Here is a 27,921-nt window from a genome sequence, read left to right as displayed (position 1 = left end):
CCCATGTGGAGCTCACAGTCTTCATCCCCGTTTTACAGATAAGGGAACTGAGGCCCAGAGAATAATAATAATGATGGCATTTATTAAGCGCTTACTAGCGCTCAGTAAATATGAATGAATGAATGAATGAGTACCGAGGCCCCGTGGCGGGACCGCATCCGACGGGGATCCGACGGGCAGTGTGATGAAGTTGGGGAATAATAATAATTATAATAATAATAATAACACTTATTAAGTCGTTACTATGTGCAAAGAACTGTTTTAAGCGCCGGGGAGGTTGCGAGGTGATCAGGTTGGCCCACGTGGAGCTCACAGTCTTCATCCCAGTTTTACAGATAAGGGAACTCAGGCACAGAGAATAATAATAATACTGGTGGCGTTTATTAAGCGCTTACTAGCGCTCAGTAAATACGATTGAATGAATGAATGAATGAGTGCCGATGCCCCAGGGCGGGACGGCCTCTGACGGGGGTCCGCCGGGCAGTGTGATGGAGACGGGGGAATAATAATAATAATAATAATAATAATAATAATAATAATAATAATAATAATAATAAAACAATGACATTTATTAAGTCGTTACTATGTGCAAAAAAACTGTTTTAAGCGCTGGGGAGGTTGCAAGGTGATCAGGTTGGCCCACGTGTTCATCCCCGTTTTACAGATGAGGTAACTGAGGCAAAGAGAATAATGATAATGATGGCATTTATTAAACTCTTACTATGTGCAAAGCACCATTCTAAAGGCCCGATGAGGTTGCCAGGTGATCAGGTTGGCCCAGGTGGAGCTCAGTCTTAATCCCTGTTTTCCAGATGAGGGAACTGAGGCCCAGAGAAGTGAAGTGACTCACCCACAGTCACCCATCTGACAAGTGGCGGAGTTGGGATTTGAGCTCATGACCCCTAACTCCAAAGTCCGTGTTTTTCCACTGAGCCACTCCAGACTTAATGTCCACTCTCCACCCCGTCCTCTCTCCCTTCCTCCCCCCTGCGGCTCCCGGGCCTTGGCCACCGGCTTCCCCCACCCTGCCCGCCAGGCCCCTTCTACACTAGTGAGCCCATTGTTCCCAACTTGTACTTCTCCAGCGCTTACTACAGTGCTCTGCACACAGCAGGCGCTCAATAAGTACGATTGAATGAATGAATGAATGAGGGGGTGGCAGCCAGGCAGGCGACGAGAAGCGGGTGGGGGGCGTCCTCTGGCGGCGGTACCGGCGGGATGCCCGGGCAGGGGGATGGGAGGGGGCGCGCCCTCTGGCGTCGGGGTCGGCGAGATGCTCTGAGAAGGGAGTGGTGGGGCGCGCCCTCTGGCGGTGGTGCCGGCGAGATGCTCTGAGCGGGGAGTGGAGGGGGCGCCCTCTGGTGTCGGCGTCGGCGAGATGCTCTGAGCGGGGAGTGGGGGGGCGCACCCACTGGCGGCAGCGCCGGCAAGATGCCCTGAGCTGGGAGTGAGGGGGCGGGGGGTGCGCCCTCTGTTGGTGGTGCCGGCGAGACGCCCTGAGATGGGGGGCGCGCCCTCTGGTGGCGGTACCGGCGAGATGCTCTGAGCGGGGAATGGGGCGGGGCGCGCGCCCTCTGGCGGCCGCGCCAGTGGAAAGAGCCCGGGCTTTGGAGTCAGGAGTCATGGGTTCGAATCCCACCCCCGCCACGTGTCGGCCGTGTGACTTTGGGCAAGTCACTTCACTTTTCTGGGCCTCAGTTCCCTCATCTGGAATATGGGGATGAAGACTGCGAACCCCTCGTGGGACAACCTGATCTTGTCTTGTAACGTCCCCAGCGCTTAGAACAGTGTCTGGCACATAGTAAGCGCCTAATGAATGCAATCAGCATTATTATGATATTATTATTATGATATGGTATTATTATTATTATTATTACTATTATTATTATTATTAGAGAGGCAGCATGGTCCAGCGCTTGGCACATAGTAAGCACCTTATAAATGCCATCAATGTTATTATGATAATATTATTATGATATTATATTATTATTAAAGAAGCAGTGTGACTCAGTGGAAAGAACATGGGCTTTGGAGTCAGGGGTCATGGGTTCAAATCCCAACTCCACCACGTGTAGGCTGTGTGACTTTAGGCAAGTCACTTCACTTCTCTGGGCCTCAGTTCCCCATCTGGAAAATGGGGATGAAGACCGCGACCCCCCCGTGGAACAACCTAATCTTGTAACCTTCCCAGTGCTTAGAACAGTGCTTGGCACATAGTAAGTACCTAATAAATGTCATCAGTATTATTATGATATTATTATAATTATGTGATATCATTATGATATGATATTATTATTATTAGAGAAGCAGTGTGGCTCAGTACTTGGAACATAGTAAGCACCTAATAAATGCCATCTGTATTATTACGATATGATATTATTGTTACTATTATAGAAGCAGTGTGGCTCAGTGGACAGAGCAGGGGCTTTGGAGTCAGGGGTCATGGGTTCGAATTCCGATTCTTCCACTTGTCGCCCGTGTGACTTTGGCAAGTCACTTCACTTCTCTGGGCCTCAGTTCCCTCATCTGGGAAATGGGGATGAAGACTGTGAGCCCCCCGTGGGACAACCTGATCTCCTTGTCACCTCCCCAGCTCTTAGAACAGTGCTTGGCCCATAGTAAGCTCCTAATAAATACCATCAGTATTATTATGTGCGGAGAGGGGATGGGGGAAGGCACCCTGCACCCCACGGGCGAGGGCGGGACTCGGGGCTCGGCCGCTGGGTGAAAAACACCCTAAACACCCCCCAACTCTGGAGAAACCTGAGTTCGACGGGCAATGTGCAGCCGTTTCATCCATTCAGTCGTATTTATTGAGCGTCAACTTTGTGCAAAGCACTGGACTAAATACTGTACTGCGAAGCAGCTTGGCAAGCAATAGGATTGAAGGAATGAAAGACTCCTCATGAAAGACTCATCCCCACTCCTAGCCCCGCGACACTTGCATCCGTACCTGTGATTTATTTTTTCTATTAATAATGATAATGGCATTTATTAAGCGCTTACTATGTGCAAAGCACTGTTCTAAGCTCTGGGGGAGGATACAAGGTGATCAGGTTGTCCCACGTGGGGCTCACAGTCTTCATCTCCATTTTAAAGATGAGGTAACTGAGACACAGGGGAGAAGAAGAAGAAGAAGAAGAAGAAGAAGAAGAAGAAGAAGAAGAAGAAGAAGAAGAAGAAGAAGAAGAAGAAGAAGAAGAAGAAGAAGAAGAAGAAGAAGAAGAAGAAGAAGAAGAAGAAGAAGAAGAAGAAGAAGAAGAAGAAGAAGAAGAAGAAGAAGAAGAAGAAGAAGAAGAAGAAGAAGAAAAGAAAAGAAGAAGAAGAAGAAGAAGAAGAAGAAGAATATAAGAATAAGAATAATAGCATTTATTTAGCGCTTACTATGTGCAAAGCACTGTTCTAAGCACCGGGGGGAGGATACAAGGTGATCAGGTTGTCCCACGTGAGGCTCCCGGTCTTCATCCCCATTATACAGATGAGGGAACTGAGGCACAGAGAAGTTAAATGGTTTGCCCAAAGTCGCACAGCTGGCAAGTGGAGGAGCAAGGATTCGAACCCATGACCTTTGGCTCCGAAGCCCGTGCTCTTTTTCACTGAGCCACTGAAAGGCGCCTTCTGCGTCACCCTGACGTGCTCCCTTTATTAATCTGTGAGCCCACTGTCAGGTAGGGACCGTCTCTATATGTTGCCAACTTGTACTTCCCAAGCTCTTAGTACAGTGCTCTGCACATGGTAAGTGCTCAATAAATACGACTGAAATACGACTGAACGGATCCTCACTCCCAGCCCTGCGACACTTGCATCCATATCTGTAATTTATTTCTGTTAATGTCTATCTCCCCCTTTTCTCTTATGTTATTTCATTGTACTCTCCCAAGCTCTTAGTACAGTGCTCTGCACACAGTCAGTGCTCAATTAATACTGAAAACTGGCTGACAGTGAAAAGGGCTCCAGCTGGGGAATCAGAGGAAGTGGGTTCTAATCCCGGCTCCGGCACTTGCTTGCTATGTGACTTGGGCAAGCCACTTCACTTCTCTGTGCCTCAGTGACCTCATCTGTAAAATGGGGATGAAGACTGTGAGCCTCCCGTGGGACAACCTGATCACCTTGTATCCTCCCCAGCGCTTAGAACAGTGCTTGGCACATAGTAAGCGCTTGACAAATACCATAATAATCGATATTATTCATTCAGTCAGTCAGTCCTTTTATTGAACGCTTACTGTGTGCCGAGCACTGTACTAAGCGCTTGGGAAGTTCAAGTAAGAGAAGCAACGTGGCTCAGTGGAAAGAGCTCGGGCTTTGGAGTCAGAGTTCATGGGTTCAAATCCCTGCTCCACCACATGTCTGTAGTGTGACCTTGGGCAAGTCACTTCACTTCTCTGAGCCTCAGTTACCTCATCTGTTAAATGGGGATTAAGACTGTGAGCTCCCCCATGGGACAACCTGATATTACCTTGTATCTACCCCAGCGCTTAGAGCAGTGCTTGGCACATAGTAAGCGCTTGACAAATACCATAATAATCATTATTATTCATTCATTTAGTCAGTCCTTTTATTGAGCGCTTACTGTGTGCAGAGCACTGTACTAAGCGTTTGGGAAGTGCAAGGAAGAGAAGCAGCGTCGCTCAGTGGAAAGAGCTCTGGCTTTGGAGTCAGAGGCCATGGGTTCGAATCCCTGCTCCGCCACATCTCTGCTGTGTGGCCCTGGACAAGTCACTTCTCTGAGCCTCAGTTACCTCATCTGTAAAATGAGGATGAAGACTGTGAACCCCCCGTGGGACAACCTCCCCATCCCCCCTTCCTTACCTCCTTCCCCTCCCCACAGCACCTGTATATATGTATATATGTTTGTACGTATTTATTACTCTACTTATTTATTTGTACATATTTATTCTACTTATTTTATTTTGTTAATATGTTTTGATTTGTTCTCTGTCTCCCCCTTCTAGACTGTGAGCCCGCTCTTGGGTAGGGACCGTCTCTATATGTTGCCAACTTGTACTTCCCAAGCGCCTAGTACAGTGCTGCACACAGTAAGCGCTCAATAAATACGATTGAATGAATGAACCTGATTACCTTGTATCCACCCCAGCGCTTAGAGCAGTGCTTGGCACATAATAAGCGCTTGACAAATATCATAGTAATCATTATTATTCATTCATTCGTATTTATTGAGCGCTTACTGTATGCAGAGCACTGTACTAAGCGCTTGGGAAGTACAAGTTGTATTTCTATTCACTCAATCGTATTTGTTGAGCGCTTACTGTGTGCAGAGCAATGTACTAAGCGCTTGGAAAGTACAGTACAGCAATAAAGAGAGACAATCCCCCGCAACGAGCTCGTAGTCTATAGGTGGGGGAGACAGACTTCAATCCAAATAAATGGACGTCAGCATAAAGAAATAAAACGTCAAATAAGGACGGAAGTGCTGTGGGGTGGAGACGGGGGAAAATCAAAGGGAGGGTGATTTTTGAAAAATCAAAAATCAGGGTGATGTAGAAGGAAGTGAGAGAGGAAGAAAAGTGTCACAATCGGGGAAGACCTCTTGGAGGAGGGGTGCCTTCAGTGAGCCTTTGGATAATATAATAATAATGATTTCCTTCAACCGTATTTATTGAGCGCTTACTGTGTGCAGAGCACTGTACTAAGCGCTTGGAAAGTACAAGTTGGCAACAAATAGAGACGGTCCCTACCCAACAGTGGGCTCACAGTCTAGAAGGGGGAGACAGAGAACAAAACAAAACATATTAAAATAAAATAAGTAGAATATGTACAATGATGATGGTATTTGTATGCGCTCACTATGTGCCAAGCACCTTTCTGAGCGCTGAGCACGGTTTGAAGAGAAGCAGCGTGGCTCAGTGGCAAGAGCTTTGGAGTCAGAGGTCATGAGTTCAAATCCCGGCTCCACCACTTGTCAGCTCTGTGGCTTTGGGCAAGTCACTTTTCTTCTCTGGGCCTCAGTGACCTCGTCTGTCAAATGGGGGTGAAGACTGTGAGTCCCCCATGGGACAACCTGGTCACCTTGTAACCTTTCCAGTGCTTATAACAGTGCCTTGCGTGGCTCAGTGTAAAGAGCCCGGGCTTTGGAGTCAGAGGTCATGGGTTCAAATCCCGGCTCCACCACTTGTCAGCTGTGTGACTTTGGGCAAATCACTTCACTTCTCTGGGCCTCAGTTCCCTCATCTGTCAAATGGGGATGAAGACTGTGAGCCCCCCCCCGTGGGCCAACCTGATCATCTTGTAACCTTCCCAGAGCTTAGAACAGTGCTTTGCACGTAGTAAGCGCTTAATAAAGGCCATCATTATTACTATTATTATTAAAATGGGGATGAAGATTGTGAGCCCCCCGTGGGACAATCTGATCACCTTGTAACCTTCCCAGCGCTTAGAACAGTGCTTTGCAACTAGCAAGAGCTTAATAAAGGCCGTCATTATTACTATTATTATTAAAATGGGGATGAAGACTGTGAGCTCCTCGTGGGCCAACCTGATCATCATGTAACTTTCCCAGCGCTTAGAACAGTGCTTGCATGTAGTAAGCACTTAATAAAAGCCATCATTATTATTATCAAAATGGGGATGAAGACTGTGAGCCTCCCGTGGGACAACCTGATCACCTTGTAACCTTCCCTGTGCTTAGAACAGTGCTTTGCACGTAGTAAACGCTTAATAAAGGCCATCATTATTACTATTAAAATGGGATGAAGACTGTGAGCTCCCCGTGGGACAACCTGATCACCTTGTAACCTTCCCAGCGCTTAGAACAGTGTTTTGCATTTAGTAAGTGCTTAATAAAGGCCATCATTATTATTATTAAAATGGGGATGAAGACTGTGAGCTCCCCGTGGGACAACCTGATCACCTTGTAACCTTCCGAGCGCTTAGAACAGTGCTTTGCATTTAGTAAGTGCTTAATAAAGGCCATCATTATTATTATTAAAATGGGGATGAAGACTGTGAGCCCCCCATGGGCCAACCTGATCACCTTGTAACCTTCCCAGCGCTTAGAACAGTGCTTTGCACTTAGTAAGCGCTTAATAAAGGCCATAATTATTATTATTAAAATGGGGATGAAGACTGTGAGCCCCCCGTGGGACAACCTGATCACCTTGTAACCTCCCCAGCGCTTAGAACAGTGCTTTGCACATAGTAAGCGCTGAATAAATGTCATTATTATTATTATCATTTGAAGGGCGTGGAAAGGAATTGTCTTGGTGTAATGTGGATCTGCTAGCTCCTCGGACCTCAGAGTCGGGCCCCGGCAGGATGCCCCCCTCCGACTCCGCGGGTCCGGGCAGCGGAGACCAGAGTGGGAGCAGAGGGCCAGCCGGGCGAGGGGCACGTCCGCGGCCCCGCCCTACCTCCTTCCCTCCCCACTGCGCCTATATATATGTTTATACAGATTTATTACTCTATTTATTTTACTTGTACATATTTACCGTTCTATTTATTTTGTTCACGATGTGCATCTAGCTTTACTTCTATTTATTCTGATGACTTGACACCCGTCCGCATGTTTTGTTTTGTTGCCTGTCTCCCCCTTCTAGACTGTGAGCCGGTTGTTGGGTAGGGACCATCTCTATATGGTGCGGACTTGTACTTGCCAAGCGCTTAGTACAGTGCTCTGCACACAGTAAGTGCTCAATAAATACGATTGAATGAATGAGAGAGATGAGCATGAGAAAGAGAGATTAGTTTGAGAAAGAGAGAAGCATGGACCTGGGAGTTTGAGGACGTGGGTTCAAATCCCGGCCCCACCACACATCTGCGGTGTGACCTTGGGCAAGTCACTTCGCTTGTCTGGGCCTCAGTTACCTTATCTGTAAATTGGGGATGATTGTGAGCTGCCTGTGGGACAGGGACTGTGTCCAATCTAATAAACTCGTTTAATTATCCCATCACTTAGAACAATGCTCGGCACATAGTAAGTGCTTAACAAGCACCATAGTAATAATAATAATAATAATAATAATAATAATAATAATAATAATACTAACGATGGCTTTTGTTAAGCTCTTACTATGTGCCAAGCACTGTTCTAAGCGCTGGGGAGGTTTCAAGGTGATCAGGTTGTCTTACGGGTGGGGGGGGGGGGGTGCTCACAGTCTTAATCTCCATTTTACAGATGAGGTAACCGAGGCAAAAAAAGTTAAGTGACTTGCCCAAAGTCACACGTTTGACAGTTGGCTGAGCCGTAATTTGAACTCATGACCTCTGACACCAAAGCCCCTGCTATTTCCACTGAGCCACGCTGCTTCTCTAATCATTATTAGAGAGTGAGTTCATTCATTCAGTCATTTTTATTGAGCGCTTACTGTGTGCAGAGTACTGTACTAAGCACATGGAAAGTGCAATTCGACAACAGAGACAAATCCCTTCCCAACAATCAATCAATCAATCGTATTTATTGAGCGCTTACTGTGTGCAGAGCACTGTACTAAGCGCTTAGTACAGCGGGCTCACAGGCTAGAAGAGCCACAGTCCAGAAGAGTTGGGGAGAGTGGCGGGGAGAGAGAGAGAGGGTAGTGGCTGGGATTTTTTCAGCTACACACAAATGTATCCAACCAGGTTACCCTGTATCTACACTCCCCATTGACACTCCACTGAGTGTGGGTCAAGGGAGAGGACAGGATTCTGTCTCAGCTGCCTCAGGGGAATGGGAGATTCCTCTCCCCCTCATTCCTTCTGCCAGGCGTGGCAGACCCCCCCAACAGGGTCAAACCAACTCCTGAGTTTGCCTCCGGCCACTGGTTCCTAGAAGGAGTGAGTGTCGGCTATCCTTAGTGACCCAAAGGAATTTCCGTGGCTTCCTTCTGTCAAGAGAGGGTCCCGGCTCTGGGGGTGAGGGATAGGGTGAGGGTGGGCTCTCTGAGGCTGAGCTTGCTCCTGGAGGGGGTCCCAGGGTCGGATTACCCAGGCCCAGCTACTGGTCACAGCTCCCTGGGCTGAACCCAGGGGTCCTTGGCTCCCCAGGGCCAACGTGGGGTGCCCCAACCCAGATTCCGGAAATCAAAGGCTGTGAGTTGTAGAACCGGGTGAGTGGGAGGTCTTGAGCGCAATAGCCGTTGTTCGGGGAGGTCTGGGGGATCCCCCAAAGAGGGAACCCCCAAGTTGAAGGATGAGACGCCCCCTGCGGAGGGTCCAGTCTGACTGGACCGGCTCCAACTGTCTTTCCCCCCACCAGGGCTGCGACGCGGAGCCTTCCAATCCCCGGTTCCCGCCATGACGCCAAACAAGGAGGAGCTGGTGTTGCCCCTGAACAGGTCTCCCTGTGGGACAGCGAGATCAGCTGGCGGTTCCCCACGCTGGATGACGAGAGCTCCGGCCTGTCCATCCGCAGTGAGAAGAACAACTGCAGCAACTTCCTGTCCGTGCTGGAGGTGGCCAATGCCTTGGCCGTGCACACAGGCCTCTACACCTGTTACTACAACGACACGCAGGCCCAGGGGACCGGGATCGTAGGCCGGAATATCTACGTCTACGTGCCTGGTGGGTGTGGGAGGCCCCCGTGGGCAGGTGGGCCCGGGGGGGCGGGCGGGGGAGAAGCGACCTTGGCTTCCATCCGGGGGCGCTGGAAGGGGAGATCCGTGGTTGGGGGTTGGACCGGCCCCCTTACAGAAATGGCGGGGAGCTGTTCTGACAGTGAAGGGTAGTCAGAAGGACTTGTGTTCCAATTCTGGCTCTGCCACATTCAATCAATCGTATTTATTGAGCGCTTACTGTGTGCAGAGCACTGTACTAAGCGCTTGGGAAGTACAAGTTGGCAACATATAGAGACGGTCCCTACCCAACAGTGGGCTCTATCGTACTTATTGAGCGATTACCGTGTGCAGAGCACTGTACTAATGTCTGCTGTGTGACCTTGGGCGAGTTACTTCACTTCTCCAGGCCTCAGTTCCCTCATCCGTAAAATGAGGATGAAGAGTATGAGCCCCATATGGGACGGGGACTGTGTCCAACCTGATTAACTTGTGCCTAACCAGCGCTTAGAGCAGTGCTTGGTACATAGGAAGCGCTTATCAAGTTTCATAATTATTATTATTGTTATTATCCAGAGTGGAGATGGGGAACTCCAGGGGATCTGAGTCCACGGAGGAACCCTATGCTGGTTGTCCTCCTGAATGTAGCTCACAGCAGGCGCCCAGCCCAGTTCTCTGCCCAAAGCAAGCATTCAGTCCAGCGCTCTGCCCACTGCAAACGCGCAGCCCAGCACTCTATCCACAGCAGGTGCCCAGCTCAGCACTCTTCTTACAACAGGCGTTCAGTTCAGTGCTTCGCACACGGCGAGGCATCCAGTCCAGCACTCTGCCCTCAGCAATTGTCCAGGCTAGCCCTCTCCCCACAGCAGGCGCTCAGTCCAATGTTCTGGTGTCCAGTCCAACACCCCACCCCTTGGTGGTGATGACAGTTTCATCCTCTGCATGCCCTCCGTCCCTCCTCCACCCCCGGACATCCCCGCCAAACCAACCCCTCAGTTCAAACAGCGTGACCTAACGCCTAGAGCACGGGCCTGGGACTCAGAAGGACCTGGGTTCTCATTCCGGCTCTGCCACCTGTCTGCCTTGTGATCTTGGGCAAGACACTTCTCTGCCTCAGTTACCTCATCTGTAAAAAGGGGATCAGGACTGGGGGTTCCATGTGGGACAGGGACTGCGTCCAATCTGATTTGCCCGGATCGACCCCAGCTCTTAGAACAGTGCCAGACACACAGTAAGCGCTTAACACATACCTTCGTCGTCACCGTTCCCCCCTCAGACCCTGACGTCACCTTTGTGCCCTCCGTCATGGTCGACCACTTCATCGTCGTGGAGGAAGGCAATTCCACCGTGATCCCCTGTCGCCCCACCGACCCGCAGGCGCAGGTGACCCTGCACGCCAGCAATGGCAAGGAGGTCTCTGCCATCTACGACCGACGCGGAAGCTTCCTGGGTCACTTCGCCACGGGGTCCTACACATGTGAGACGACCATCCATGGCAGGAAGTTCCAGACCCCCGAGTTTAGCGTCCACACCTTGCGAGGTATCCCTGTTGCCCCCGGTCAGTCCGTGCCGTCCCTGGCGGGAGGTTCCCTGAGCACCTGAGGCCCGGCGAATTCGGTCCCTTTTCCGGAGGGCCGAGAGCGTCCTCCCGGAAGGCCACCGCTTCTTTCTCCGAGGGGAGGACAGTTCCCTGGGACCACCTGCTCGTGGGAGGATTTCGGGGAGGCAGGGCACCTGGGTGGCCAGGACTCCTGACTTCTAGTCCCGGCTCTGTCCTGGACTGCCGGGTGACCTTGAATGTAAGTCACTTAAGTCTCTCCGAGCCTCATTTTCCTCATCTGTAAAATGGGGCCAATAACCTTGCCTCTCCCCATCCGTCAGAAATCATGAGTCTCAGGTGGCGTGGGTCTGCGCCAGAAACAGCGTGGCTTAGTGGATAGAGCCCGGGCCTGGGACTCAGGAGGACCTGGATTCTAATCTTGGCTCTGTCACTTGTCTGCTGTATGACCCTAGGCAAGTCACTTCACTACTTTGTGCCTCAGTTCCCTCAACTGTAAAAGTGGGGATTAAGACTGTGAGTCCTATGTGGAATGGGATCTGTGTCCAACCCGATTAGCTTGTATCTACCCCAGCGCTTAAGCACTTAGGAAGTGCTTAACAAATCCCACAGTTATTTGGGGACACCTTGGTTCGGAGTTCTTGCTGGCCAGTTGGCTGGGTCTGGCCCCCACGGGGCCCCGGGCTGGGTACCGTGCAGAGACTGGGTTGGTGATTCCCCTGCCCGTTTCTGGCCTCCCTGGCTCGCCTGCAGTCTCCCAGGAGATCGTCTTGGAGATGGAGGCCCCGAAGACGGTATACAAGAAAGGTGAAACCATCGTGGTCACCTGTTCCGTCCTGGACATCGAGCCGGTCGATTTCCAGTGGAAATACCCGGGGGAGGCGGTACGTCCCGCTTCCGGCGCGCCTATTGGTGAGGGTGTGGTGGGGATGGGGCTTCGAGCAGGAGTCAGTCGAGCGTACTTATTGAACGCTTACTATGTGCAGAGCACTGTACTAAGCGCTTGGGAGAGTGCAATACAATAATATGAGACACAATACCTGGCCACAACGAGCTTGCAGTCTAGAGGGGGAGGTAGACGTTAGTAGAAATAAATAAATTACAGGTCTGGACGTACGTTGTGGAACTAGGACTGGGGATGAATAAAGGGAGTGAGTTAGGGTGACGCAGAAGGAGTCTCATTCATTCAGTCGTATTTGTTCATTCATTCAATCGTGTTTATTGAGCGCTTACTGTGTGCAGAGCACTGTACTAAGCGCTTGGGAAGTACAAGTTGGCAACACGTAGAAACGGTCCCTACCCAACAACGGGCTCACAGTCTAGAAGGGGGAGACATACGACAAAACAAAACAAGTGGACAGGTGTCAAATCGTCAGAACAAATAGAATTAAAGCTAAATGAGCATCATTAACAAAGTGAATACAATAGTAAATATGGACAAGGAAAATAGAGCAATGTGTCTGTTCAAACGTATATATAGGTGCTGTGGGGAGGGGAAGGAGATAGGGCGGGGGGATGGGGAGGAGGAGAGGAAAAAGGGGGCTCAGTCTGGGAAGGCCTCCTGGAGGAGGTGAGCTCTCAGTAGGACTTTAAAGGGAAGAAGAGAGCTAGCTTGGCGGATGTGTGTAGGGAGGGCATTCCAGGCCAGGGGGAGGACGTGGGCCGGGGATCGACGGCGGGACGTGCGAGAACAAGGCACGGTGAGGAGATTAGCGGCAGAGGAGTGGAGGGTGCGGGCTGGGCTGTGGAAGGAGAGAAGGGAGGTGAGGTAGGAGGAAGGAGGTATTGAGCACTTACTGTGTGCAGAGCACCGGAGGCACGACCTCAGGCCCGATGGACCAGGAGACCAAATGGCGGAGACACCCCCTCCATCAATCGATTAAGCGCCTACTGGGGGAGGAGTACTGCCTTGGGAATCTACTCAGTTCCTTGTGGGTGTAAAACACCATCCTAGGTGCTAGACATTATACAGAGCACTGGGGAAAGTAAGACGGAGGAAAAACGCGTGGTCACTGTCCTCATAGATTTCGAGCCCTTTCAGGGCTAGGAACTGGGTCTAATCCCCATCTGTGCACTCTTTCTCAGTGCCTAGTTCATACACTAACTGCTTAATAATAATAATAATAATGAACTCGATATTTGTTAAGCGCATACTATGTGCAAACCACTGTTCCAAGCGCTGGGGAGGATACAAGGTGATCAGGTCGTCCCGTGTGGGGCTCACAATCTTAATCCCCATTTTGCAGATGAGGTAACTGAGGCCCAGAGAAGTGAAGTGACTTGCCCAAAGCCCCACAGCTGACAAGCGGCAGAGCCGGGATTTTGAACCCGTGACCTCTGACTCCAAAGCCCGGGCTCTTTCCACTGAGCCACGCTGCTTAATACCCGTACTACTACTTCTAGTGTCATTGGAGGAGATGGGCAGAGAGAAGCAGAGTGAAGTGAAGAAGTGAATTACTAAGTGATTGAGCCACAGGGAATGCGTGACGAGAGGAACAAAAAGTGCTCCGGTACTATGGTGGATGTTGTTGTGAGGTTGGGACCTGGGGAGATGTCTCGTGAGGAGGAGGAGGAAGAGGAGCAGCAGGAGGAGGAGGAGGAACAGGAGGGATTTTAGGAGGTTTTGAAGGTCTGCAGGCAGTCGGGCGGCTGTTAGGAGGGAGAGAGCTTCAGACCAAGGCGGGGCCGTGAGGAGGGATCAGAGGTGGGAGAGGCGAAGCCACCCGCGGCTTGCGAGGAGCCCGAAACCTGAGTCGGGGAGCCAAGCTGACGGTCACTGTCCAGGTTACGGCCTTTTCTCCCCTGTGGGTCTGCGGGAGGCGACCTCGCCGGCCCTCGTGGGCAGGAGAGAGTTCTTTCCCTCCCCTCCCCTCCCTCCACTGCCCAAGCGCACGCCTCCTTGCCTAGTCTCTCCCCCCATCTCCTCCTCCTGATTCTCTGCCCCCACTCTCCTCTTTCATCTTCCCACCCTCTTCCTCCCTCTCCCCTGCCCCGGTGTCTTCCCTCCTGCTTCTTACTCTTCATCCCCTTCTTCCGCCCCATTTTCACCTATTCGGCATCTGTCGGTCCACCCCCCCGGTCCCAGTTCTAGGCCAAAGGGCAGGGAGAAAGGACGGTGCATCCGACCCAGGAAAGCCCAACGGACCCTCTGTCCTCCCCCCGGGTGTCCCCTCTCCCAGCCGGGTGGCTTGAACCCCGCCCCCTCTCTCCGTCACAGAGGGACAAGGGCGTCGTCACGATGGACAAGATTACGGTCCCATCCGTCAAGCTGGTGTTCACCCTCACGGTCCCCAATGCCACGGCCAAGGATCGCGGCAGTTACGAGTGTGCCGTCAGCCACGTCACCAGGGAGGTGCAGCAGACTAAGGTGGTCACCATCGCCGTCCTAGGTACATTCCCCGGGGCGGGGCTTGTGGCCAACCGGCCTCCACCCTGCTCATCGAACCCCCCTCCTGTCCCAGAGAAAGGCTTCGTCTGGCTCCAGCCTGTCTCCGACCCGGTGGAGGCCGTGAACCTGCACTCGGTCTGGCATTTTGACGTGGACCTGGAGGCTTACCCCCCGTCCAGGGTGTCCTGGCTGAAGAACAATGAGTCGCTCACCAAGAACACGACTGGGATCTCCACTGGCCTGCAGAAGACCGATGAGTACAGGTGACGGAGGCTTTCCCCCGCTGGGTCTCCCCCAGTGCTGTCCCACACCCCTTTCACGAATCCGTGGCCCCTGCTGGACGCCTGAGGGCAGAGTGCTGTATAGGGTTCCTACATATACGAAGTGCTGTGTTGGACTCTACTCTATGCTGAACACATATTACATGTAGAGTGCCGTCCCTTATTTATAGTATTTTCTTTTTAATAGTGTTTATTAAGCGCTGACTATGTACAGAGCACTGTTCTAAGCACTGGGGAGGTTACAAGGTGGTGATGATGATGATGATGAATGTACTTGTTAAGTGCTTACTATGTCTAAAGCATTGTTCTAAGCACTTGGGAGATTACAAGGTGCTCAGGTTGTCCCACGGGGGGCTCACAGTCTTAATGCCCATTTTACAGATGAGGTAACTGAGGCACAGAGAAGTGAAGTGACTTGCCCAAAGTCACACAGCTGACAATTGGCGGAGCCGGGATTTGAACCCATGACCGCTGACTCCAAAACCCGAGCTCTTTCCACTGAGCCACGCAGCTCAGTATTTGTGAAGCACTTTCTATATGCCAGGCACTGTGCTAAGCACTGGGGTAGACACAAGCTAATCAGGTTGGACACAGTCCCTGTCCCACATAATAATAATAATAATAGTGATGGCGTTTATTAGGCGCCTAATATGTGCAAAGCACTGCTCTAAGCGCTGGGGAGGTTACAAGGTGATCAGGTTGTCCCACGGGGGGCTCACAGTTTTAATCCCCATTTTACAGATGAGGTAACTGAGGCCTAGAGAAGTGAAGTGACTTGCCCAAGGTTATCCAGCAGACAACTGGTGGAGCCAGGATTAGAATCTAGGTTTTTTTGACTTCCGAGCCCGTGTTCCGTCCACTAGAGAAGCAGCGTGGCTCAGTGGAAATCAATCAATCAATCGTATTTATTGAGCGCTTACTGTGTGCAGAGCACTGTACTAACCGCTTGGGAAGTACAAGTTGGCAACATATAGAGACAGTCCCTACCCAACAGTGGGCTCACAGTCTAAAAGGGGGAGACAGAGAACAAAACCAAACATACTAACAAAATAAAATAAATAGAATAGATATGTACAAATAAAATAAATAAATAAATAGAGTAATAAATATGTACAAACATATATACATATATACAGGTGCTGTGGGGAAGGGAAGGAGGTAAGATGGGGGGGATGGAGAGGGGGACGAGGGGGAGAAGAAGGAAGGGGCTCAGTCTGGGAAGGCCTCCTGGAGGAGGTGAGCTCTCAGTAGGGCCTTGAAGGGAGGAAGACAGCTAGCTTGGCGGGTGGGCAGAGGGAGGGGATTCCAGGTCCGGGGGATGACGTGGGCCGGGGGTCGATGGCGGGACAGGCGAGAACGAGGCACGGTGAGGAGATTAGCGGCAGAGGAGTGGAGGATGCGGGGTGGGCTGTAGAAGGAGAGACGGAAGGTGAGGTAGGAGGGGGCGAAGTGATGGACAGCCTAGAAGACCAGGGTGAGGAGTTTCTTCCTAGGGTGAGGAGTTTCTGGAAACAGCCCTGGCTTTGTAGTCAGAGGTCATGGGTTCAAATCCCGGCTCCGCCAATTGTCAGCTGTGTGACTTCGGGGAAGTTGCTTACCTTCTCTGTGCCTCAGTTCCCTCATCTGTAAAATAGGGATTCATGCGTTCATTCAATCGTATTTATTGAGAGCTTACTGTGTGCAGAGCACTGTACTAAGCGCTTGGGAAGTACGAGTTGGCAACATATAGAGACGGTCCCTACCCAACAGGGATTAAGACTGTGAGCCCCACGTGGGACAGCCTGATCATCTTGTATCTCCCCAGCGCTTAGACCAGTGTAAGAGTTTAACAAATACCATTATTATTATTATTATTATTATTATTATTATTATTGTTATTATTATTATTAGACCACGCTGCTTCTTGCAGCTGTATTGGGTGCATATTGTGTGCAGAGCACTGTACTGAGGACGTTGGGTGCAGAATGCCGTACCGGGCACCGATGGCATGCAGAGCACTATGCTGCATATTTGGGAGGGTCCCATAGGATTAGAAGACAACCCCTGCCCTACTGTGTGCAAAGTACTGCACTAAGCACTTGAGGAAGAACAACAGAGTTAGGAGACACAGTCCCTCCTCTCAGAGAGCTTCCAGGCTGTGGTGTGAGGAGCGCTGCACTAAGTGCAACTAAGTTGTTGCCAACTTGTACCTCCCAAGCGCTTGGTACAGTTCTCTGCACACAGTAAGCGCTCAATAAATACAATTGAATGAATGCTGGGGAGAGTGGAACAGAGTTAGACGTGATCCCTGCTCTAAAGGGGCTCCTGGTCTAGTGGCCCATAACTTCCTCGTTGAGGGAGGGGACGCCTGCTCCAGAGTGACCACAGTGACCCAGGCGGGGATCTCAGGAGGTTCTGGCCCCGTATGTTGAACATCGGGCTCCAGCCCGGCCCGGGTTCAGGTGAAGTGTCGGGGCTCTTGGCCCCAGGAGAGGCAGCAGCGGCCAGGCCCAGGGCCCCTGGGATTCCACGGCTGGAGGTTGATGCCTGTCTTCTTGTTTTGTTTCATCGTCTATCTTCTCCTTCTAGACTGTGAGCCCGTTGTTGGGTATGGGTTGTAGCTATCTGTTGCCGAATTGTACTTTCCAAGCGCTTAGTACAGTGCTCTGCACACAGCAAGCGCCCAATAAATACGATTGAATGAATGAATGAATTGTTGCGGAGACCTGGCTCCCCGCAGCCCCGTGACACCCCACTAACTCCCTAGCTTGGCCGTTGGCCGACTGCCTCCTCTGGAGGCTGGCCACATGGGGATCCCAGTCTCCTGGGTCCCCCTCAAGACTGCTTGACCAGACAGAAATGCTTTTAGAACAGTGTCCAGCACTTAGCACAGTGCTTTGCACATAGTAAGCGCTTAATAAATGCCATTATAAAAAAAAACGCACAAGAGCCGTCTGGATTGCTCTGGCCATGGTGTGGGGTATTTCATTCACTCATTTAATTTTACTTATCATTCATTCATTCAATCGTATCTATTGAGCACTTACTGTGTGCAGAGCACTGTACTAAGCGCTTGGGAAGTACAAGTTGTCAACATGTACCCAACAGTGGGCTCACAGTCGAAAAGGGGGAGACAGAGAACAAAACAAAACATAGTAACAAAATAAAAAAAATGTACAAATAAAATAAATAAATAAATAGAGTAATAAATACGTACAAACACATATACATATATACTGGTGCTGTGGGGAGGGGAAGGAGGTAAGGAGTGGGGGATGGGGAGGAGGAGGAGGGGAAGAGGAAGGAGGGGGCTCAGTCTAGATCGCTTACTGTGTGCGGAGCGCTGTACTAAGCGCTTTGGAGAGTACAATCGTGGCGCAGTGGAAAGAGCCCGGGCTTGGGAGTCAGAGGTCGTGGGTTCTAATGCCGGCTCTGCCACTTGTCAGCTGTATGACTTTGGGCAAGTCAAAACTTCTCTGTGCCTCAGTTACCTCATCTGTAAAATGGGGATTAAAACTGTGAGCCCCATGTGGGACAACCTGATCACCTTGTATCCCCCCAGCACTTAAAATAGTGCTTCGCACATCGTAAGCCTGCTGTTGGGTAGGGACCGTCTCTATATGTTGCCAACTTGTACTTCCCAAGCGCTTAGTACAGTACTCTGCACACAGTAAGCGCTCAGTAAATACGAGTGAATGAGTGAATGAATGAATGAATAGTAATCCCGCTGTTGAGTAGGGACCGTCTCTGTATGTTGCCAACTTGTACTTCCCAAGCGCTTAGTACAGTGCTCTGCACACAGTAAGCGCTCAATAAATACAATTGAATGAATGAATGGATGAACAAATACCGTCATTATTATTAGTATTATTATTAACAGTAAACAGAGATATTCCCTGCCCACAACAAGCTTATAGTCAGAACAGGGAAGGTCCCTTCCATTTGCAATGTCTGTTGGCTGCGGGACGGAGCCACCTGGACCACTGGCTCCACCTGGGCTGTGCCAGACGAAGGAGGTGCCCTCGGGGTCTGTCGCCTCCCCTGTTTTCCCCTCCCCTGCCCGCCCTGGGACAGGCGTGGGCACGGTCTGCACTGGGCATCCTGTGGGGCAACCAGCGTGCAGTTCCTCCCACGGTCCTGGCACCCTGGGGGAGACCCCCAGGCCAGTGCTCTTTCTACTAGGCCATACTGCTTTCCTGCTGTTGAAGTGAAATAGCAGAGATGAAGACTTGCCCCTTTTGCAGAATGATTTAGCGAGAAACCTTCTACGTGTGGGCTTTCTGTGGTGCCTAATGAGGGTATTCACGTCGGTCCTCTTCGATGTCACCAGGTATCAGAGCAGGCTGAAGCTGATCCGTGCAAAGGAGGACGACAGAGGGCACTACACAATTGTGGTGCAAAATGAGGATGATATTGCGAGCTACACTTTTGAGCTGCGGGTTCACGGTAAGATTTAGGGGCAACGCTTCCGGTCCGGGGGTGAATGCAGGGCAGCTGCTCCCCATCCAGTCAGCCAATCGGTGAATCAGCAAGATTCCCCGAACACCGGCCGTATATATATAAATGCTCTGGGCATGTCACTCCCCTCCTCAAAAATCTCCAGTGATTGCCTGTCAACCTACGAATCAAGCAAAAACTCCTCACTCTCGGCTTCAAGGCTCTCCATCACCTCACCTCCTCCTACCTCACCTCCCTTCTCTCCTTCTCCAGCCCAGCTCGCAACCTCAGCTCCTCTGCCGCCGCTAACCTCCTCACTGTGCCTCGTTCTCGCCTGTCCTGCCGTTGACCCCCGGCCCACGTCCTTCCCCTGGCCTGGAATGCCCTCCCTCCACGCATCCGCCAAACTAGCCCTCTTCGTCCATTCAAAGCCCTACTGAGAGCTCACCTCCTCCAGGAGGCCCTCCCAGACTGAGCCTCCTATCTCCTCTTCTCCTCTCCTCCCCATCGCCCTACCTCCTTCCCCTCCCCACAGCACTTGGAGATATTTGTAGAGAGGAGTCAGGTGAGACGGGTATGAGCAGAGAGAGGGATTTCAGAGTCGGTGAGGGTGGAGATATTGCAGCGGTAGGAGATGACGAGGTCGAGGGTGTGACCAAGTTGGTGAGTGGGCGAGGTGGGGTGGAGCAGGAGATTGGCTGCATCAAGGAGAGATAGAAGGTGGGCGGCAGAGAAGTGACCAGGGACATCCATGTGGATGCTGAAGTGTCTGAGAATCAGAGTGGGCATGGAGAAGCTGTGTTAATGGAGAACCCTGTGCTAAGTGCTGCGTAGACTCAAGACCCTCAGATCGGAAACAGACCCTGCTCCTCATAGTCTACGAGAGAGGGAGAGTGGGGATCTCTATTCCTGTGCACCACTCCTGCCCATGCACATCCCGACACATGCACAAATCCATACCCCCATAGGCACACGCACACTCACCTCCGCACACTGCAACACGAGCCCGCCAGCCAAGTCACAGCCCTCCCGGAGGGGCCCCAGGAAGGCAGGCAGGCAGGAAGCAGTGGGAGGGAGGCGGGGCTGGCTCGCTCCTGCCCTGACCAGCCCTGTCGCCCACAGGTCGACTCCTTGGGTCTGGAGCATTTGGACAGGTGGTTGAAGGCACTGCAAACGGACTGAGCAAGTCCCAGCCCAAGATGAAGGTGGCTGTGAAAATATTAGGATGTGAGTGACTCTCCCGATGCCCTTTGGGGCTTCCATGGTGCATGGCGGGGGGGGACCGGGTGGGCCCTCCCTCTGAGACCCCCCAGGAGTCGCCACCCTTCTCTCTCCAACCCCTAACCCTGCCGCGGTGAATCCCCTGGGATTGACTCGCTCTTCTGGGGTGCAACAGGGTGGGTGGGTGCTGCTGGTTTCCCCAGCTCCTCGCCTCTCCGCCCCAATCTCTCTCGTAATGGTATTGATAAAGGGCATACTACATGCCGAGGGCTATGCTGAGCGCTGGAGTAAATTTAGGATTATCAGTTTGGACACAGTCCCTGTGCCCCCCGAACAGTTAGGGGGAGCAGGAATCTCATCCTCATTTTACAGATGGGGAGGTTGAGGCCCAGAGAGGTTCAGTGACTTGTTCAAGGTCATCCAACAAGCCCCTGTCCCCTCCTCATATGACACACCCACGCCCACTCTCCTGGACTGAGTTTTTTCCCCTTCTGGCCCCTCAGCTTTCCACTGGCCAGCTGCCCTGTAGCTGGCTGGCCTCTCCTCCTCAACCACCGTCCCCTCTCCCGTGCCATTACGTGCCCCCGCCCCTCATTCTCCCCAGCTGAAATAGCCTCCCCACTCCCATCAGAGCCCTTCTCCTCAGCCCCCCTCCTCCAGAAAGCCTCCCCTGACTAACCACGCCCCTGCTGCACACATTCCTCATCCCACCTTCCGGCTCTTCCTCCTCCCTAGGGCCCAGGTCTGTCTGTCTTGGAGAAGCAGCGTGGCTCAGTGGAAAGAGCCCGGGCTTTGGAGTCAGAGACAGTGGGTTCAAATCCCGGCTCTGCCACTTGTCAGCTGTGTGACTTTGGGCCAGTCACTTCACTTTTCTGGGCCTCAGTTCCCTCATCTGTAAAATGGGGATGAAGACTGTGAGCCCCTCGTGGGACAACCTGATTACGTTGTATCTACCCCAGCGCTTAGAACAGTGCTTTGCACATAGTAAGCGTTTAACAAATACCATCATTATTATTATCCCAGCTCTGCCAACTGTCAGCTTTCTGACTTTGGGCAAGTCACTTAACTTCTCTGTGCCTCAGTGACCTCATCTGTAAAATGGGGATTAAAGCTGAGCCCCCCGCCCCCAGGACAACCAGCAGTGTGGCTCAGTGGAAATAACCCGTGCTTTGGAGTCAGAGGTTATGGGTTCAAATCCTGCCTCTGCCACTTGTCAGCTGTGTGACTTTGGGCAAATCACTTCACTTCCCTGGGCCTCAGTTCCCTCATCTGTAAAATGGGGGTGAAGACTGTGAGCCCCCTGTGGGACAACCTAATCACCTTGTAACCTCCCTAGCGCTTAGAACAGTGCTTTGCACATAGTAAGTGCTTAATAAATACCATTATTATTATTATTATTATTATTAACCTGTTTATCTTGTAACCTCCCCAGCGCTTAGAGCAGTGCTTTGCAAATAGTAAGCTCCTAACAAAAATTATTATTATAGGGAGAGCTCATGTAGAACAGCCCCCACCACCAGGGGAAGCTCCTTGAGAGCAGGGCAACCGTCTTACATTTTTTCTGCAATGCCCTCAGCCCCTAAAAGGGAGTGCAGTCCTAGCCAGGCCCCCAGCCCCAACGCAACTGCTCTGCGCCACTCACGGTGACCGTCGTAATAAGGGGAACGATAGGCAACTCTCAGGGACTGCTTACGTGCCACTCACGGTGACCATCGTAAACTGTTAGGGACTGTTTCTCCACCATGTGGATTATCCAGGCCCCCACCTTCCCCTTCCTGTTCTCCCTTCGCCCCTTGTCAGCCCCTCCCCGAGGCCGGGAAGGGTGAAACTACTATCCCGTTGCCGTTTATCGGTGGTCCGGGGTGGGGAAGGTGCGGAAAACTGTTGGAGAAAGGTTCTCTCCTCCCACATCTTGGGGGTCTCGTGCATCTCTGTCACCACGGTCTCCCCTCTTTGTGGCTGTGGGGGCTCGCCTTTCACCCATCACCCTGCTCTAAGACTGGTGACCTTCAGCCAGTGCTCTGGGCTCATTAAGTGGCCACCATTAAGTGGCTGGTCTCGGGTCATAGAGTCGAGTGGACGGAGAGGCCTCTGTGTGCTGTGAAGGAGTGGGGCAGTGCTTGGAATTACCGAGTAGCAACTGTGTGCACAGCACTGTGCTAAGTACAGTATAACAGAGTTGGTGGATACGATCCCTGCCCACAAGGCACTTGAAGTCTACAGGAGACGGGAGATATCGGGGAAATTTGTTTTGCAACATCCTGAGGGCTGGGAAGTTGGGCGGTGGAGGACCCCTGGGGGTCTGCAGCAGTGCAGCGGGCGCTCGAGCTCCTGGGGGCCGGACTGCCCAGACTGACCGACGTGTTTTTCCTGACCCCGACAGCCGCGTCTCGATACAGCGAGAGGCAGGCCCTCTTGGTGGAGCTGGACATCATGATGCATCTGGGCCCCCATCTGAACGTTGCCAACCTCCTGGGAGCCTGCACCCAATCAGGTGGGTGTGGGTGGCCAGGGACATGCCCCGGCACGTCCGGGGCCGAGGGACGACTGGAGTGAAGGGCTGGGGCTCTGTGGGTGCACCCCTGCCACCCCACTCACTTGCCATCGACCCGGCCTCAGGACCCATCTACATCATCATGGAGTACTGCCTCTACGGCGATCTGGGCGACTACCTGCGCAAGAACCGCAATAGGTTCCTGGCTGTCAAGTCGGAGAAGACGGAGGAAGAGCTGGACACCTTGAGCCCCGACGACAAGAGCACCATTAAGTGGGCTAGGGCGGGGCATGCTGGGTGTCGCCCTGAAACCAGAGGGGGTGGGGCCGTGTACTGATTGCCCTCCTGAACGCCCACTCTCAAGGCCGGGAATAGAGACAGGAGCACCAGGGGTGTTGGATTGTCCAAGATGGGTCACTGGGGGAGGGTCAGGAATTGGGAGGGGAGAGTCGGGGGTTGGATGGTCTGTGCTGGGTCACTGGAGGAGCGTCGGAGGTGGAGACGGGGAGAGTCAGGTGGGCTGGCAGGTGCTTCTCAAGATCTGGTGGTCCCTGGGCCTCTGTTTCTGTAAATGGGGGCTTTCCCGGGGCTGGGGAGGAATCAGGAATCAGTGGCGGGAAGTCTCTTTGCCAAAGTGGGAAGGAGGGGCCGGAAGTGGCCCCGCTCTGTAGAATCCCCGACCAATGAGAGGCCATCAGGGCCAGCCCCCTGCCCCCTCCATTAAGACCTGTTTCCTAGACGAATGTTTCCCTCAGAGGGTACGGGGCCCCCCTCCTAACACTTCTCTTCGGCCAATGCAGTTACACCTGTCTCACATCTGAAAAAAAACGGGACGACGCGGACGTGACGCAGGAGGTCGGCACGCAGAACGTGTCCAAGTTGGAGAGGAAAGAATCGTCCGAGTATGTGGACTTGCATAAATGCCTGTGCCCCGACAAGAAGTCCGTATCGGGTGAGTGACGGTCCCTGCGACTGTCGGGTGGAGAGGTGGGCAGGGGGCAGCACGTCCAGGTGAAGGGCCGAGGGCATTACCGGTGGGGGCTGCCTGGACGGAAAATGCCGAAAATGCCAGGCCATTTGGGGGCTGCGGCACGTGGCCCTGGATCATTTGCTCTGCCACCTTGGAAGCCAAGTCCTCTGTATGGGCATGGGAGTTAGAGGATCTGGGTTCTAATCCCGTCTCTGCCACTTTCCTGCTGCCTGACCTTGAGCAAAGTCACTTCTCTGGGCCTCAATTCCCTCATCCGTAAAACGGCGATTAGGACGTGAGCTAGCGACTGTGTTCCAACCCGATTACCTCGTATCTACCTCGGTGCTTAGAACAGCGCTTGGCACATAGTAAGCACTTAACAAGCACCATAATTATTAGCAGGAGGAGCAGCGTGGCCCAGTGGGTAGAGCACGGGCCTGGGAGCCAGAAGGTCATGGGTTCTAATCTCAATTCCTCCACTTGTCTGCAGCGTGATCTTGGTCAAGTCACCTCTCTGTGCCTCAGTTACCTCATCTGTAAAATGGGGATTGACACTGTGATGGGGACTGTGTCCAACCCGATCTGCTTGTGTGATTGACACTGTGATGGGGACTGTGTCCAACCTGATCTGCTTGTGTCCACCGCAGTGCTTAGTGCAGTGCTTAGTGCAGTGCCTGGAACATAGTATGCACTTAACAAATACCATTATAATAGTAATAATAATGATGATCTCTCCTCTAGGGCAGGAGGAGGAGGAAGGAAGTGGCAGGAGATGGGGTCAGAATGAGGCAAGGAGTAGAGAGCTGGAGACTGTGGGCCAGTAGTGGCCTTTTTCTCCTGGGGCTGGGGAGGGCGGTCTCGACGACAGGAGGATTCTCCGGTCATGGTGGGGCCCGGTGCCCGGAATTGGGGCAGGAGACCCTTTCCGGGGGCTTCTCGTGGGGGGGCCCGCCTGGCCCTCCAGGTTGGCAATGCTCTGTCATGGGGGGAACGCATCCGGATTCCTGACATCCTCTCTCTGCCCTCTCCTCACCCAGGACCACTGGCAAAACCTGAAGTCCTGGACCTCCTGTCAGATGACGGTTCGGAAGGCTTTGGCGTGCTGGAACTGCTGAGCTTTTCCTACCAGGTGTCCCGCGGGATGGAGTTCTTGGCTTTGAGAAACGTGCGTGTCTCTGGGAGGGTGCAGTGGGGTGTGCACTTAGGGGACGGGGGTGGAGGCTCGGGGGTCCCTGTCCAGGTCCCATGTTTCTGGTGGAAATGGGCACTTCTGGAGTGGGAATGAGCCTCTCCCCCACCAAAGTCTAGATTCCTCCTCTTGACTCCAGACTCATGTAGGCCCTTCGCCCACCATGTACTCAGACGTCTCCTTGCAGCATTTCAATACTTCTACCCCCACCCTGGTGAGCTGGGCAGAGGGAAGAGTCCCGGGTCCATGGTAAGCCCCCAGTAGATACCATTCATGATGGTGATGGTGTGTTCTGTCAGGACAGACTCATGTTAAGAGAAGAGTGGGCCTAGTTCTTGGTATGTGAGCTCCGTGTGAGAGAGGGGCTGTGTCCGACCCGATTATTTTGTATCTACTCCAAACACATGTGCCGTAGTGAGAAGCAATGTGGCCTAATAGAAAGAGCAGGGGCCTGGTAGTGAGAGGACCTAGGTTCTAACCCCAGCTCTGCTACATGCCTCCTTTGTGACCTTGGGTAAGTCACTTAATGTGTAAACTAGAAATTCAGTTCTCCCTCCTACTTAGATTGGGAGCCCTGTGTGGGACAGGGACCGAGTCGAACTTGAGTATCTCATATCTTCTCCAGCTCATATAATAATAATAATAATAATAATAATAATAATAATAATAATAATAATAATAATAATATCGGTTAGGCACTTACTATGTACCAGGCACTGTACTAAGCACTGAGGTGGATTCAAGCAAATCCTCTCCTCCTGGAGACCCGGGCTCAGCTCAAGATCCAAAACCACTTGTGACAATCCCAGGCACCAGGGCAATAGCATCCTCCTTTGTTAACATTCACGGGATGCAGAAGGCCAATGGGATATTCACAGGATGGACAGGAGCCCCCCCCACGAATGGATTTCTGCTAGCGTTGAGCCTAGTTGAGTTAGTCGGTGTACTAACTGTGTATAATACTACTACTACTACTGTCTTCAATAGTTCTATGTGTGGAGCTTGTGACACGTTGTCCTCGAGCCAAAGCACAATCCCACACGGGGACTCAGGAGGGGCCGGGTTTTTACCATTCGAAGCATCGAACCGGAAGTCTTTCTGAGGGGTTGGGTCCCATAGGGTCGTGGCCACAGCTGAGACGAGAATGGAGCAGAGAGCAGAGCTCATCGTCGCAGCTTCTAGCGAAATCTGAGGAGAAAGTCCTCTGGCCAGGAGCCTAAAGCGGGGAGGCCTGAGGGGGCTGCACCTTGCAGGCACCCCCTTTTCTGTGCCCCCTGTGGGGTAGGTCCCCCGATCTGAATGGGGCAGGGTTTCTCCTGCCCTCTGTAGTCGATGGGGAGCATCGTATTTGGAGGTGCCCCGAACCGGCCCAGCTGATGCTGCCAAAAGTCCAAGCAGTGACTCCGTTCCTCTAGAGCCATAACAACGGAGGCGGTAGGTTCCTTGGCAGCATCAGACACCCCTCCCCGCCTAAACTGGCCCGGGTTTCACCCCAAGCCCATGCAGCCCCGACACCTCTGTGCCCACCTCCCGCTCCAGGCCCCCAGGCCAGCCTAGACCTTGGGAAAGTGACCAGGGGCCAGAGCGGAGAAAGAATCTCCAGCTTGGCCCTGGATCAGGCCCGACAGAGTCACACTTGACCTCTGAAGCCCAGGCACCAGCCAACCCTTGGTTTCTGTCCATTCCCCACTGCCCTGAGGAAGCCACATGATTTCTCGTGGGTCCATAGGGCAGGAGGTGGGGAGGTCAGCTTTCCCTCCAAGGGGTTCCTGGGTTCAGCCCCGAATGGGCAGCGGGAGCCTCCAGGAAGAGCCAGCTCAGCTTCCACTTTTGCATTCCTTCTGGGCAGGCATGCTCCAGAAGGGCCAGAAACAGGCCCCCCGACGCTGCTGCTACTATGTCCCCACCCTGGACCTTGTACGGGAGGAACCAAGGGTGCGGAGGCCACTAAGGTTCACTCAGGACCCGGCCCAGCCCGATGGTCCCACCTGTGAAACCGAGCGCAGGGCGTCTCCCCTACTGCAGCCCAAACAATTCCTACCTCATTCTGGCTTCCTGCCTCATTCCGGGCACACCCCACTCTCCGCCCCCAGGTCCAGGCTTAGTTGGGGCAGGTTCCTCGGAGGAGACCTCTGTGTCCACGCGATTCTCGTTGTGCCCTTGGGTCGCCCCTGCCCTCCTCTCTCCATCACGACAATCAAAGCCCCCTCCCGCTGGGAGATGGCTTTCCTCCTGTCCCCACCCCACATTTCCTTAGGAACGTGGCGTGTCTGCTTGGGAAGACCGCCCCGGCTTTGCCCAGAGGGCTAGTCGATAATGGTGATGTTATACATCGGTGTGGGGTAGACAATAATGGTGATGTTATACATCGGTGTGTGTATATTTAGTTCTAGATAGGCAACTAGAATACTGCCAAAACATTTATGACAAGCTGTGTCACTGCCTTTTGTTTATAATTTTTTTTTTGTACTGTGATAGTCCCCTACAGGCACGTATAACTGTTGCACTTTGGAAAAGTCCCAAACGACTGTTTGAGGATAATAAAAGTTGAAGTGTTTCCCGGCGTGCTGAATGTGTGAGGGGTGCCCGGTGAGGGGTGAGGGTGAGGGTGGGGACTGGGGAATGAAATGGTCAGGCCCCTGTGGGGGGATTTTATTTCCAAGCCGTTAAGTGGAGATCTTTATCCTTCGATAAATGACGTATGATTTAAAGCGTGGCTGGATGCTGGTTAGTTAGAAGTGGATGGTCTGGGGGCAGAGGAGCCCAGCTGCTCGTGGGGCTGGGGGCTGTACAGGATGTCGGCAGCCAGACTGGCTCGGGAAACACCCCAAATTTCCCCCTCTCTACCTCTAGACTGGAATCTCCTCCGACACAGGGATTCTAGCTACCGACTCTATAGTACTAGACTCTGCTGAGCGT

At 52.5% G+C, this 27,921-nt stretch overlaps 1 protein-coding gene across 1 annotated transcript; it reads left to right on the top strand.

The window, feature by feature from the left end:
- Positions 1–7,272: 7,272 nt before the first annotated feature.
- On the top strand, positions 7,273–26,194 carry LOC119921585 (platelet-derived growth factor receptor alpha-like). Its single transcript, XM_038741710.1, has 16 exons — positions 7,273–7,315; positions 8,699–8,769; positions 8,980–9,041; positions 9,191–9,495; positions 10,762–11,025; positions 11,797–11,927; positions 14,261–14,432; positions 14,505–14,694; positions 19,022–19,137; positions 20,251–20,355; positions 22,733–22,843; positions 22,969–23,116; positions 23,644–23,795; positions 24,851–24,978; positions 25,142–25,251; positions 26,122–26,194. The coding sequence occupies exons 1-16, from the start codon at positions 7,273–7,275 to the stop codon at positions 26,192–26,194; spliced, it is 2,181 nt and encodes a 726-aa protein (XP_038597638.1).
- Positions 26,195–27,921: the final 1,727 nt, after the last annotated feature.

Source organism: Tachyglossus aculeatus (genome assembly GCF_015852505.1).
Source record: "Tachyglossus aculeatus isolate mTacAcu1 chromosome 12 unlocalized genomic scaffold, mTacAcu1.pri SUPER_6_unloc_3, whole genome shotgun sequence".
NCBI lineage: Eukaryota > Metazoa > Chordata > Mammalia > Monotremata > Tachyglossidae > Tachyglossus > Tachyglossus aculeatus.
Note: the sequence above shows the minus strand (reverse complement) of the source record. Positions and strands in the feature narration are given on the sequence as shown.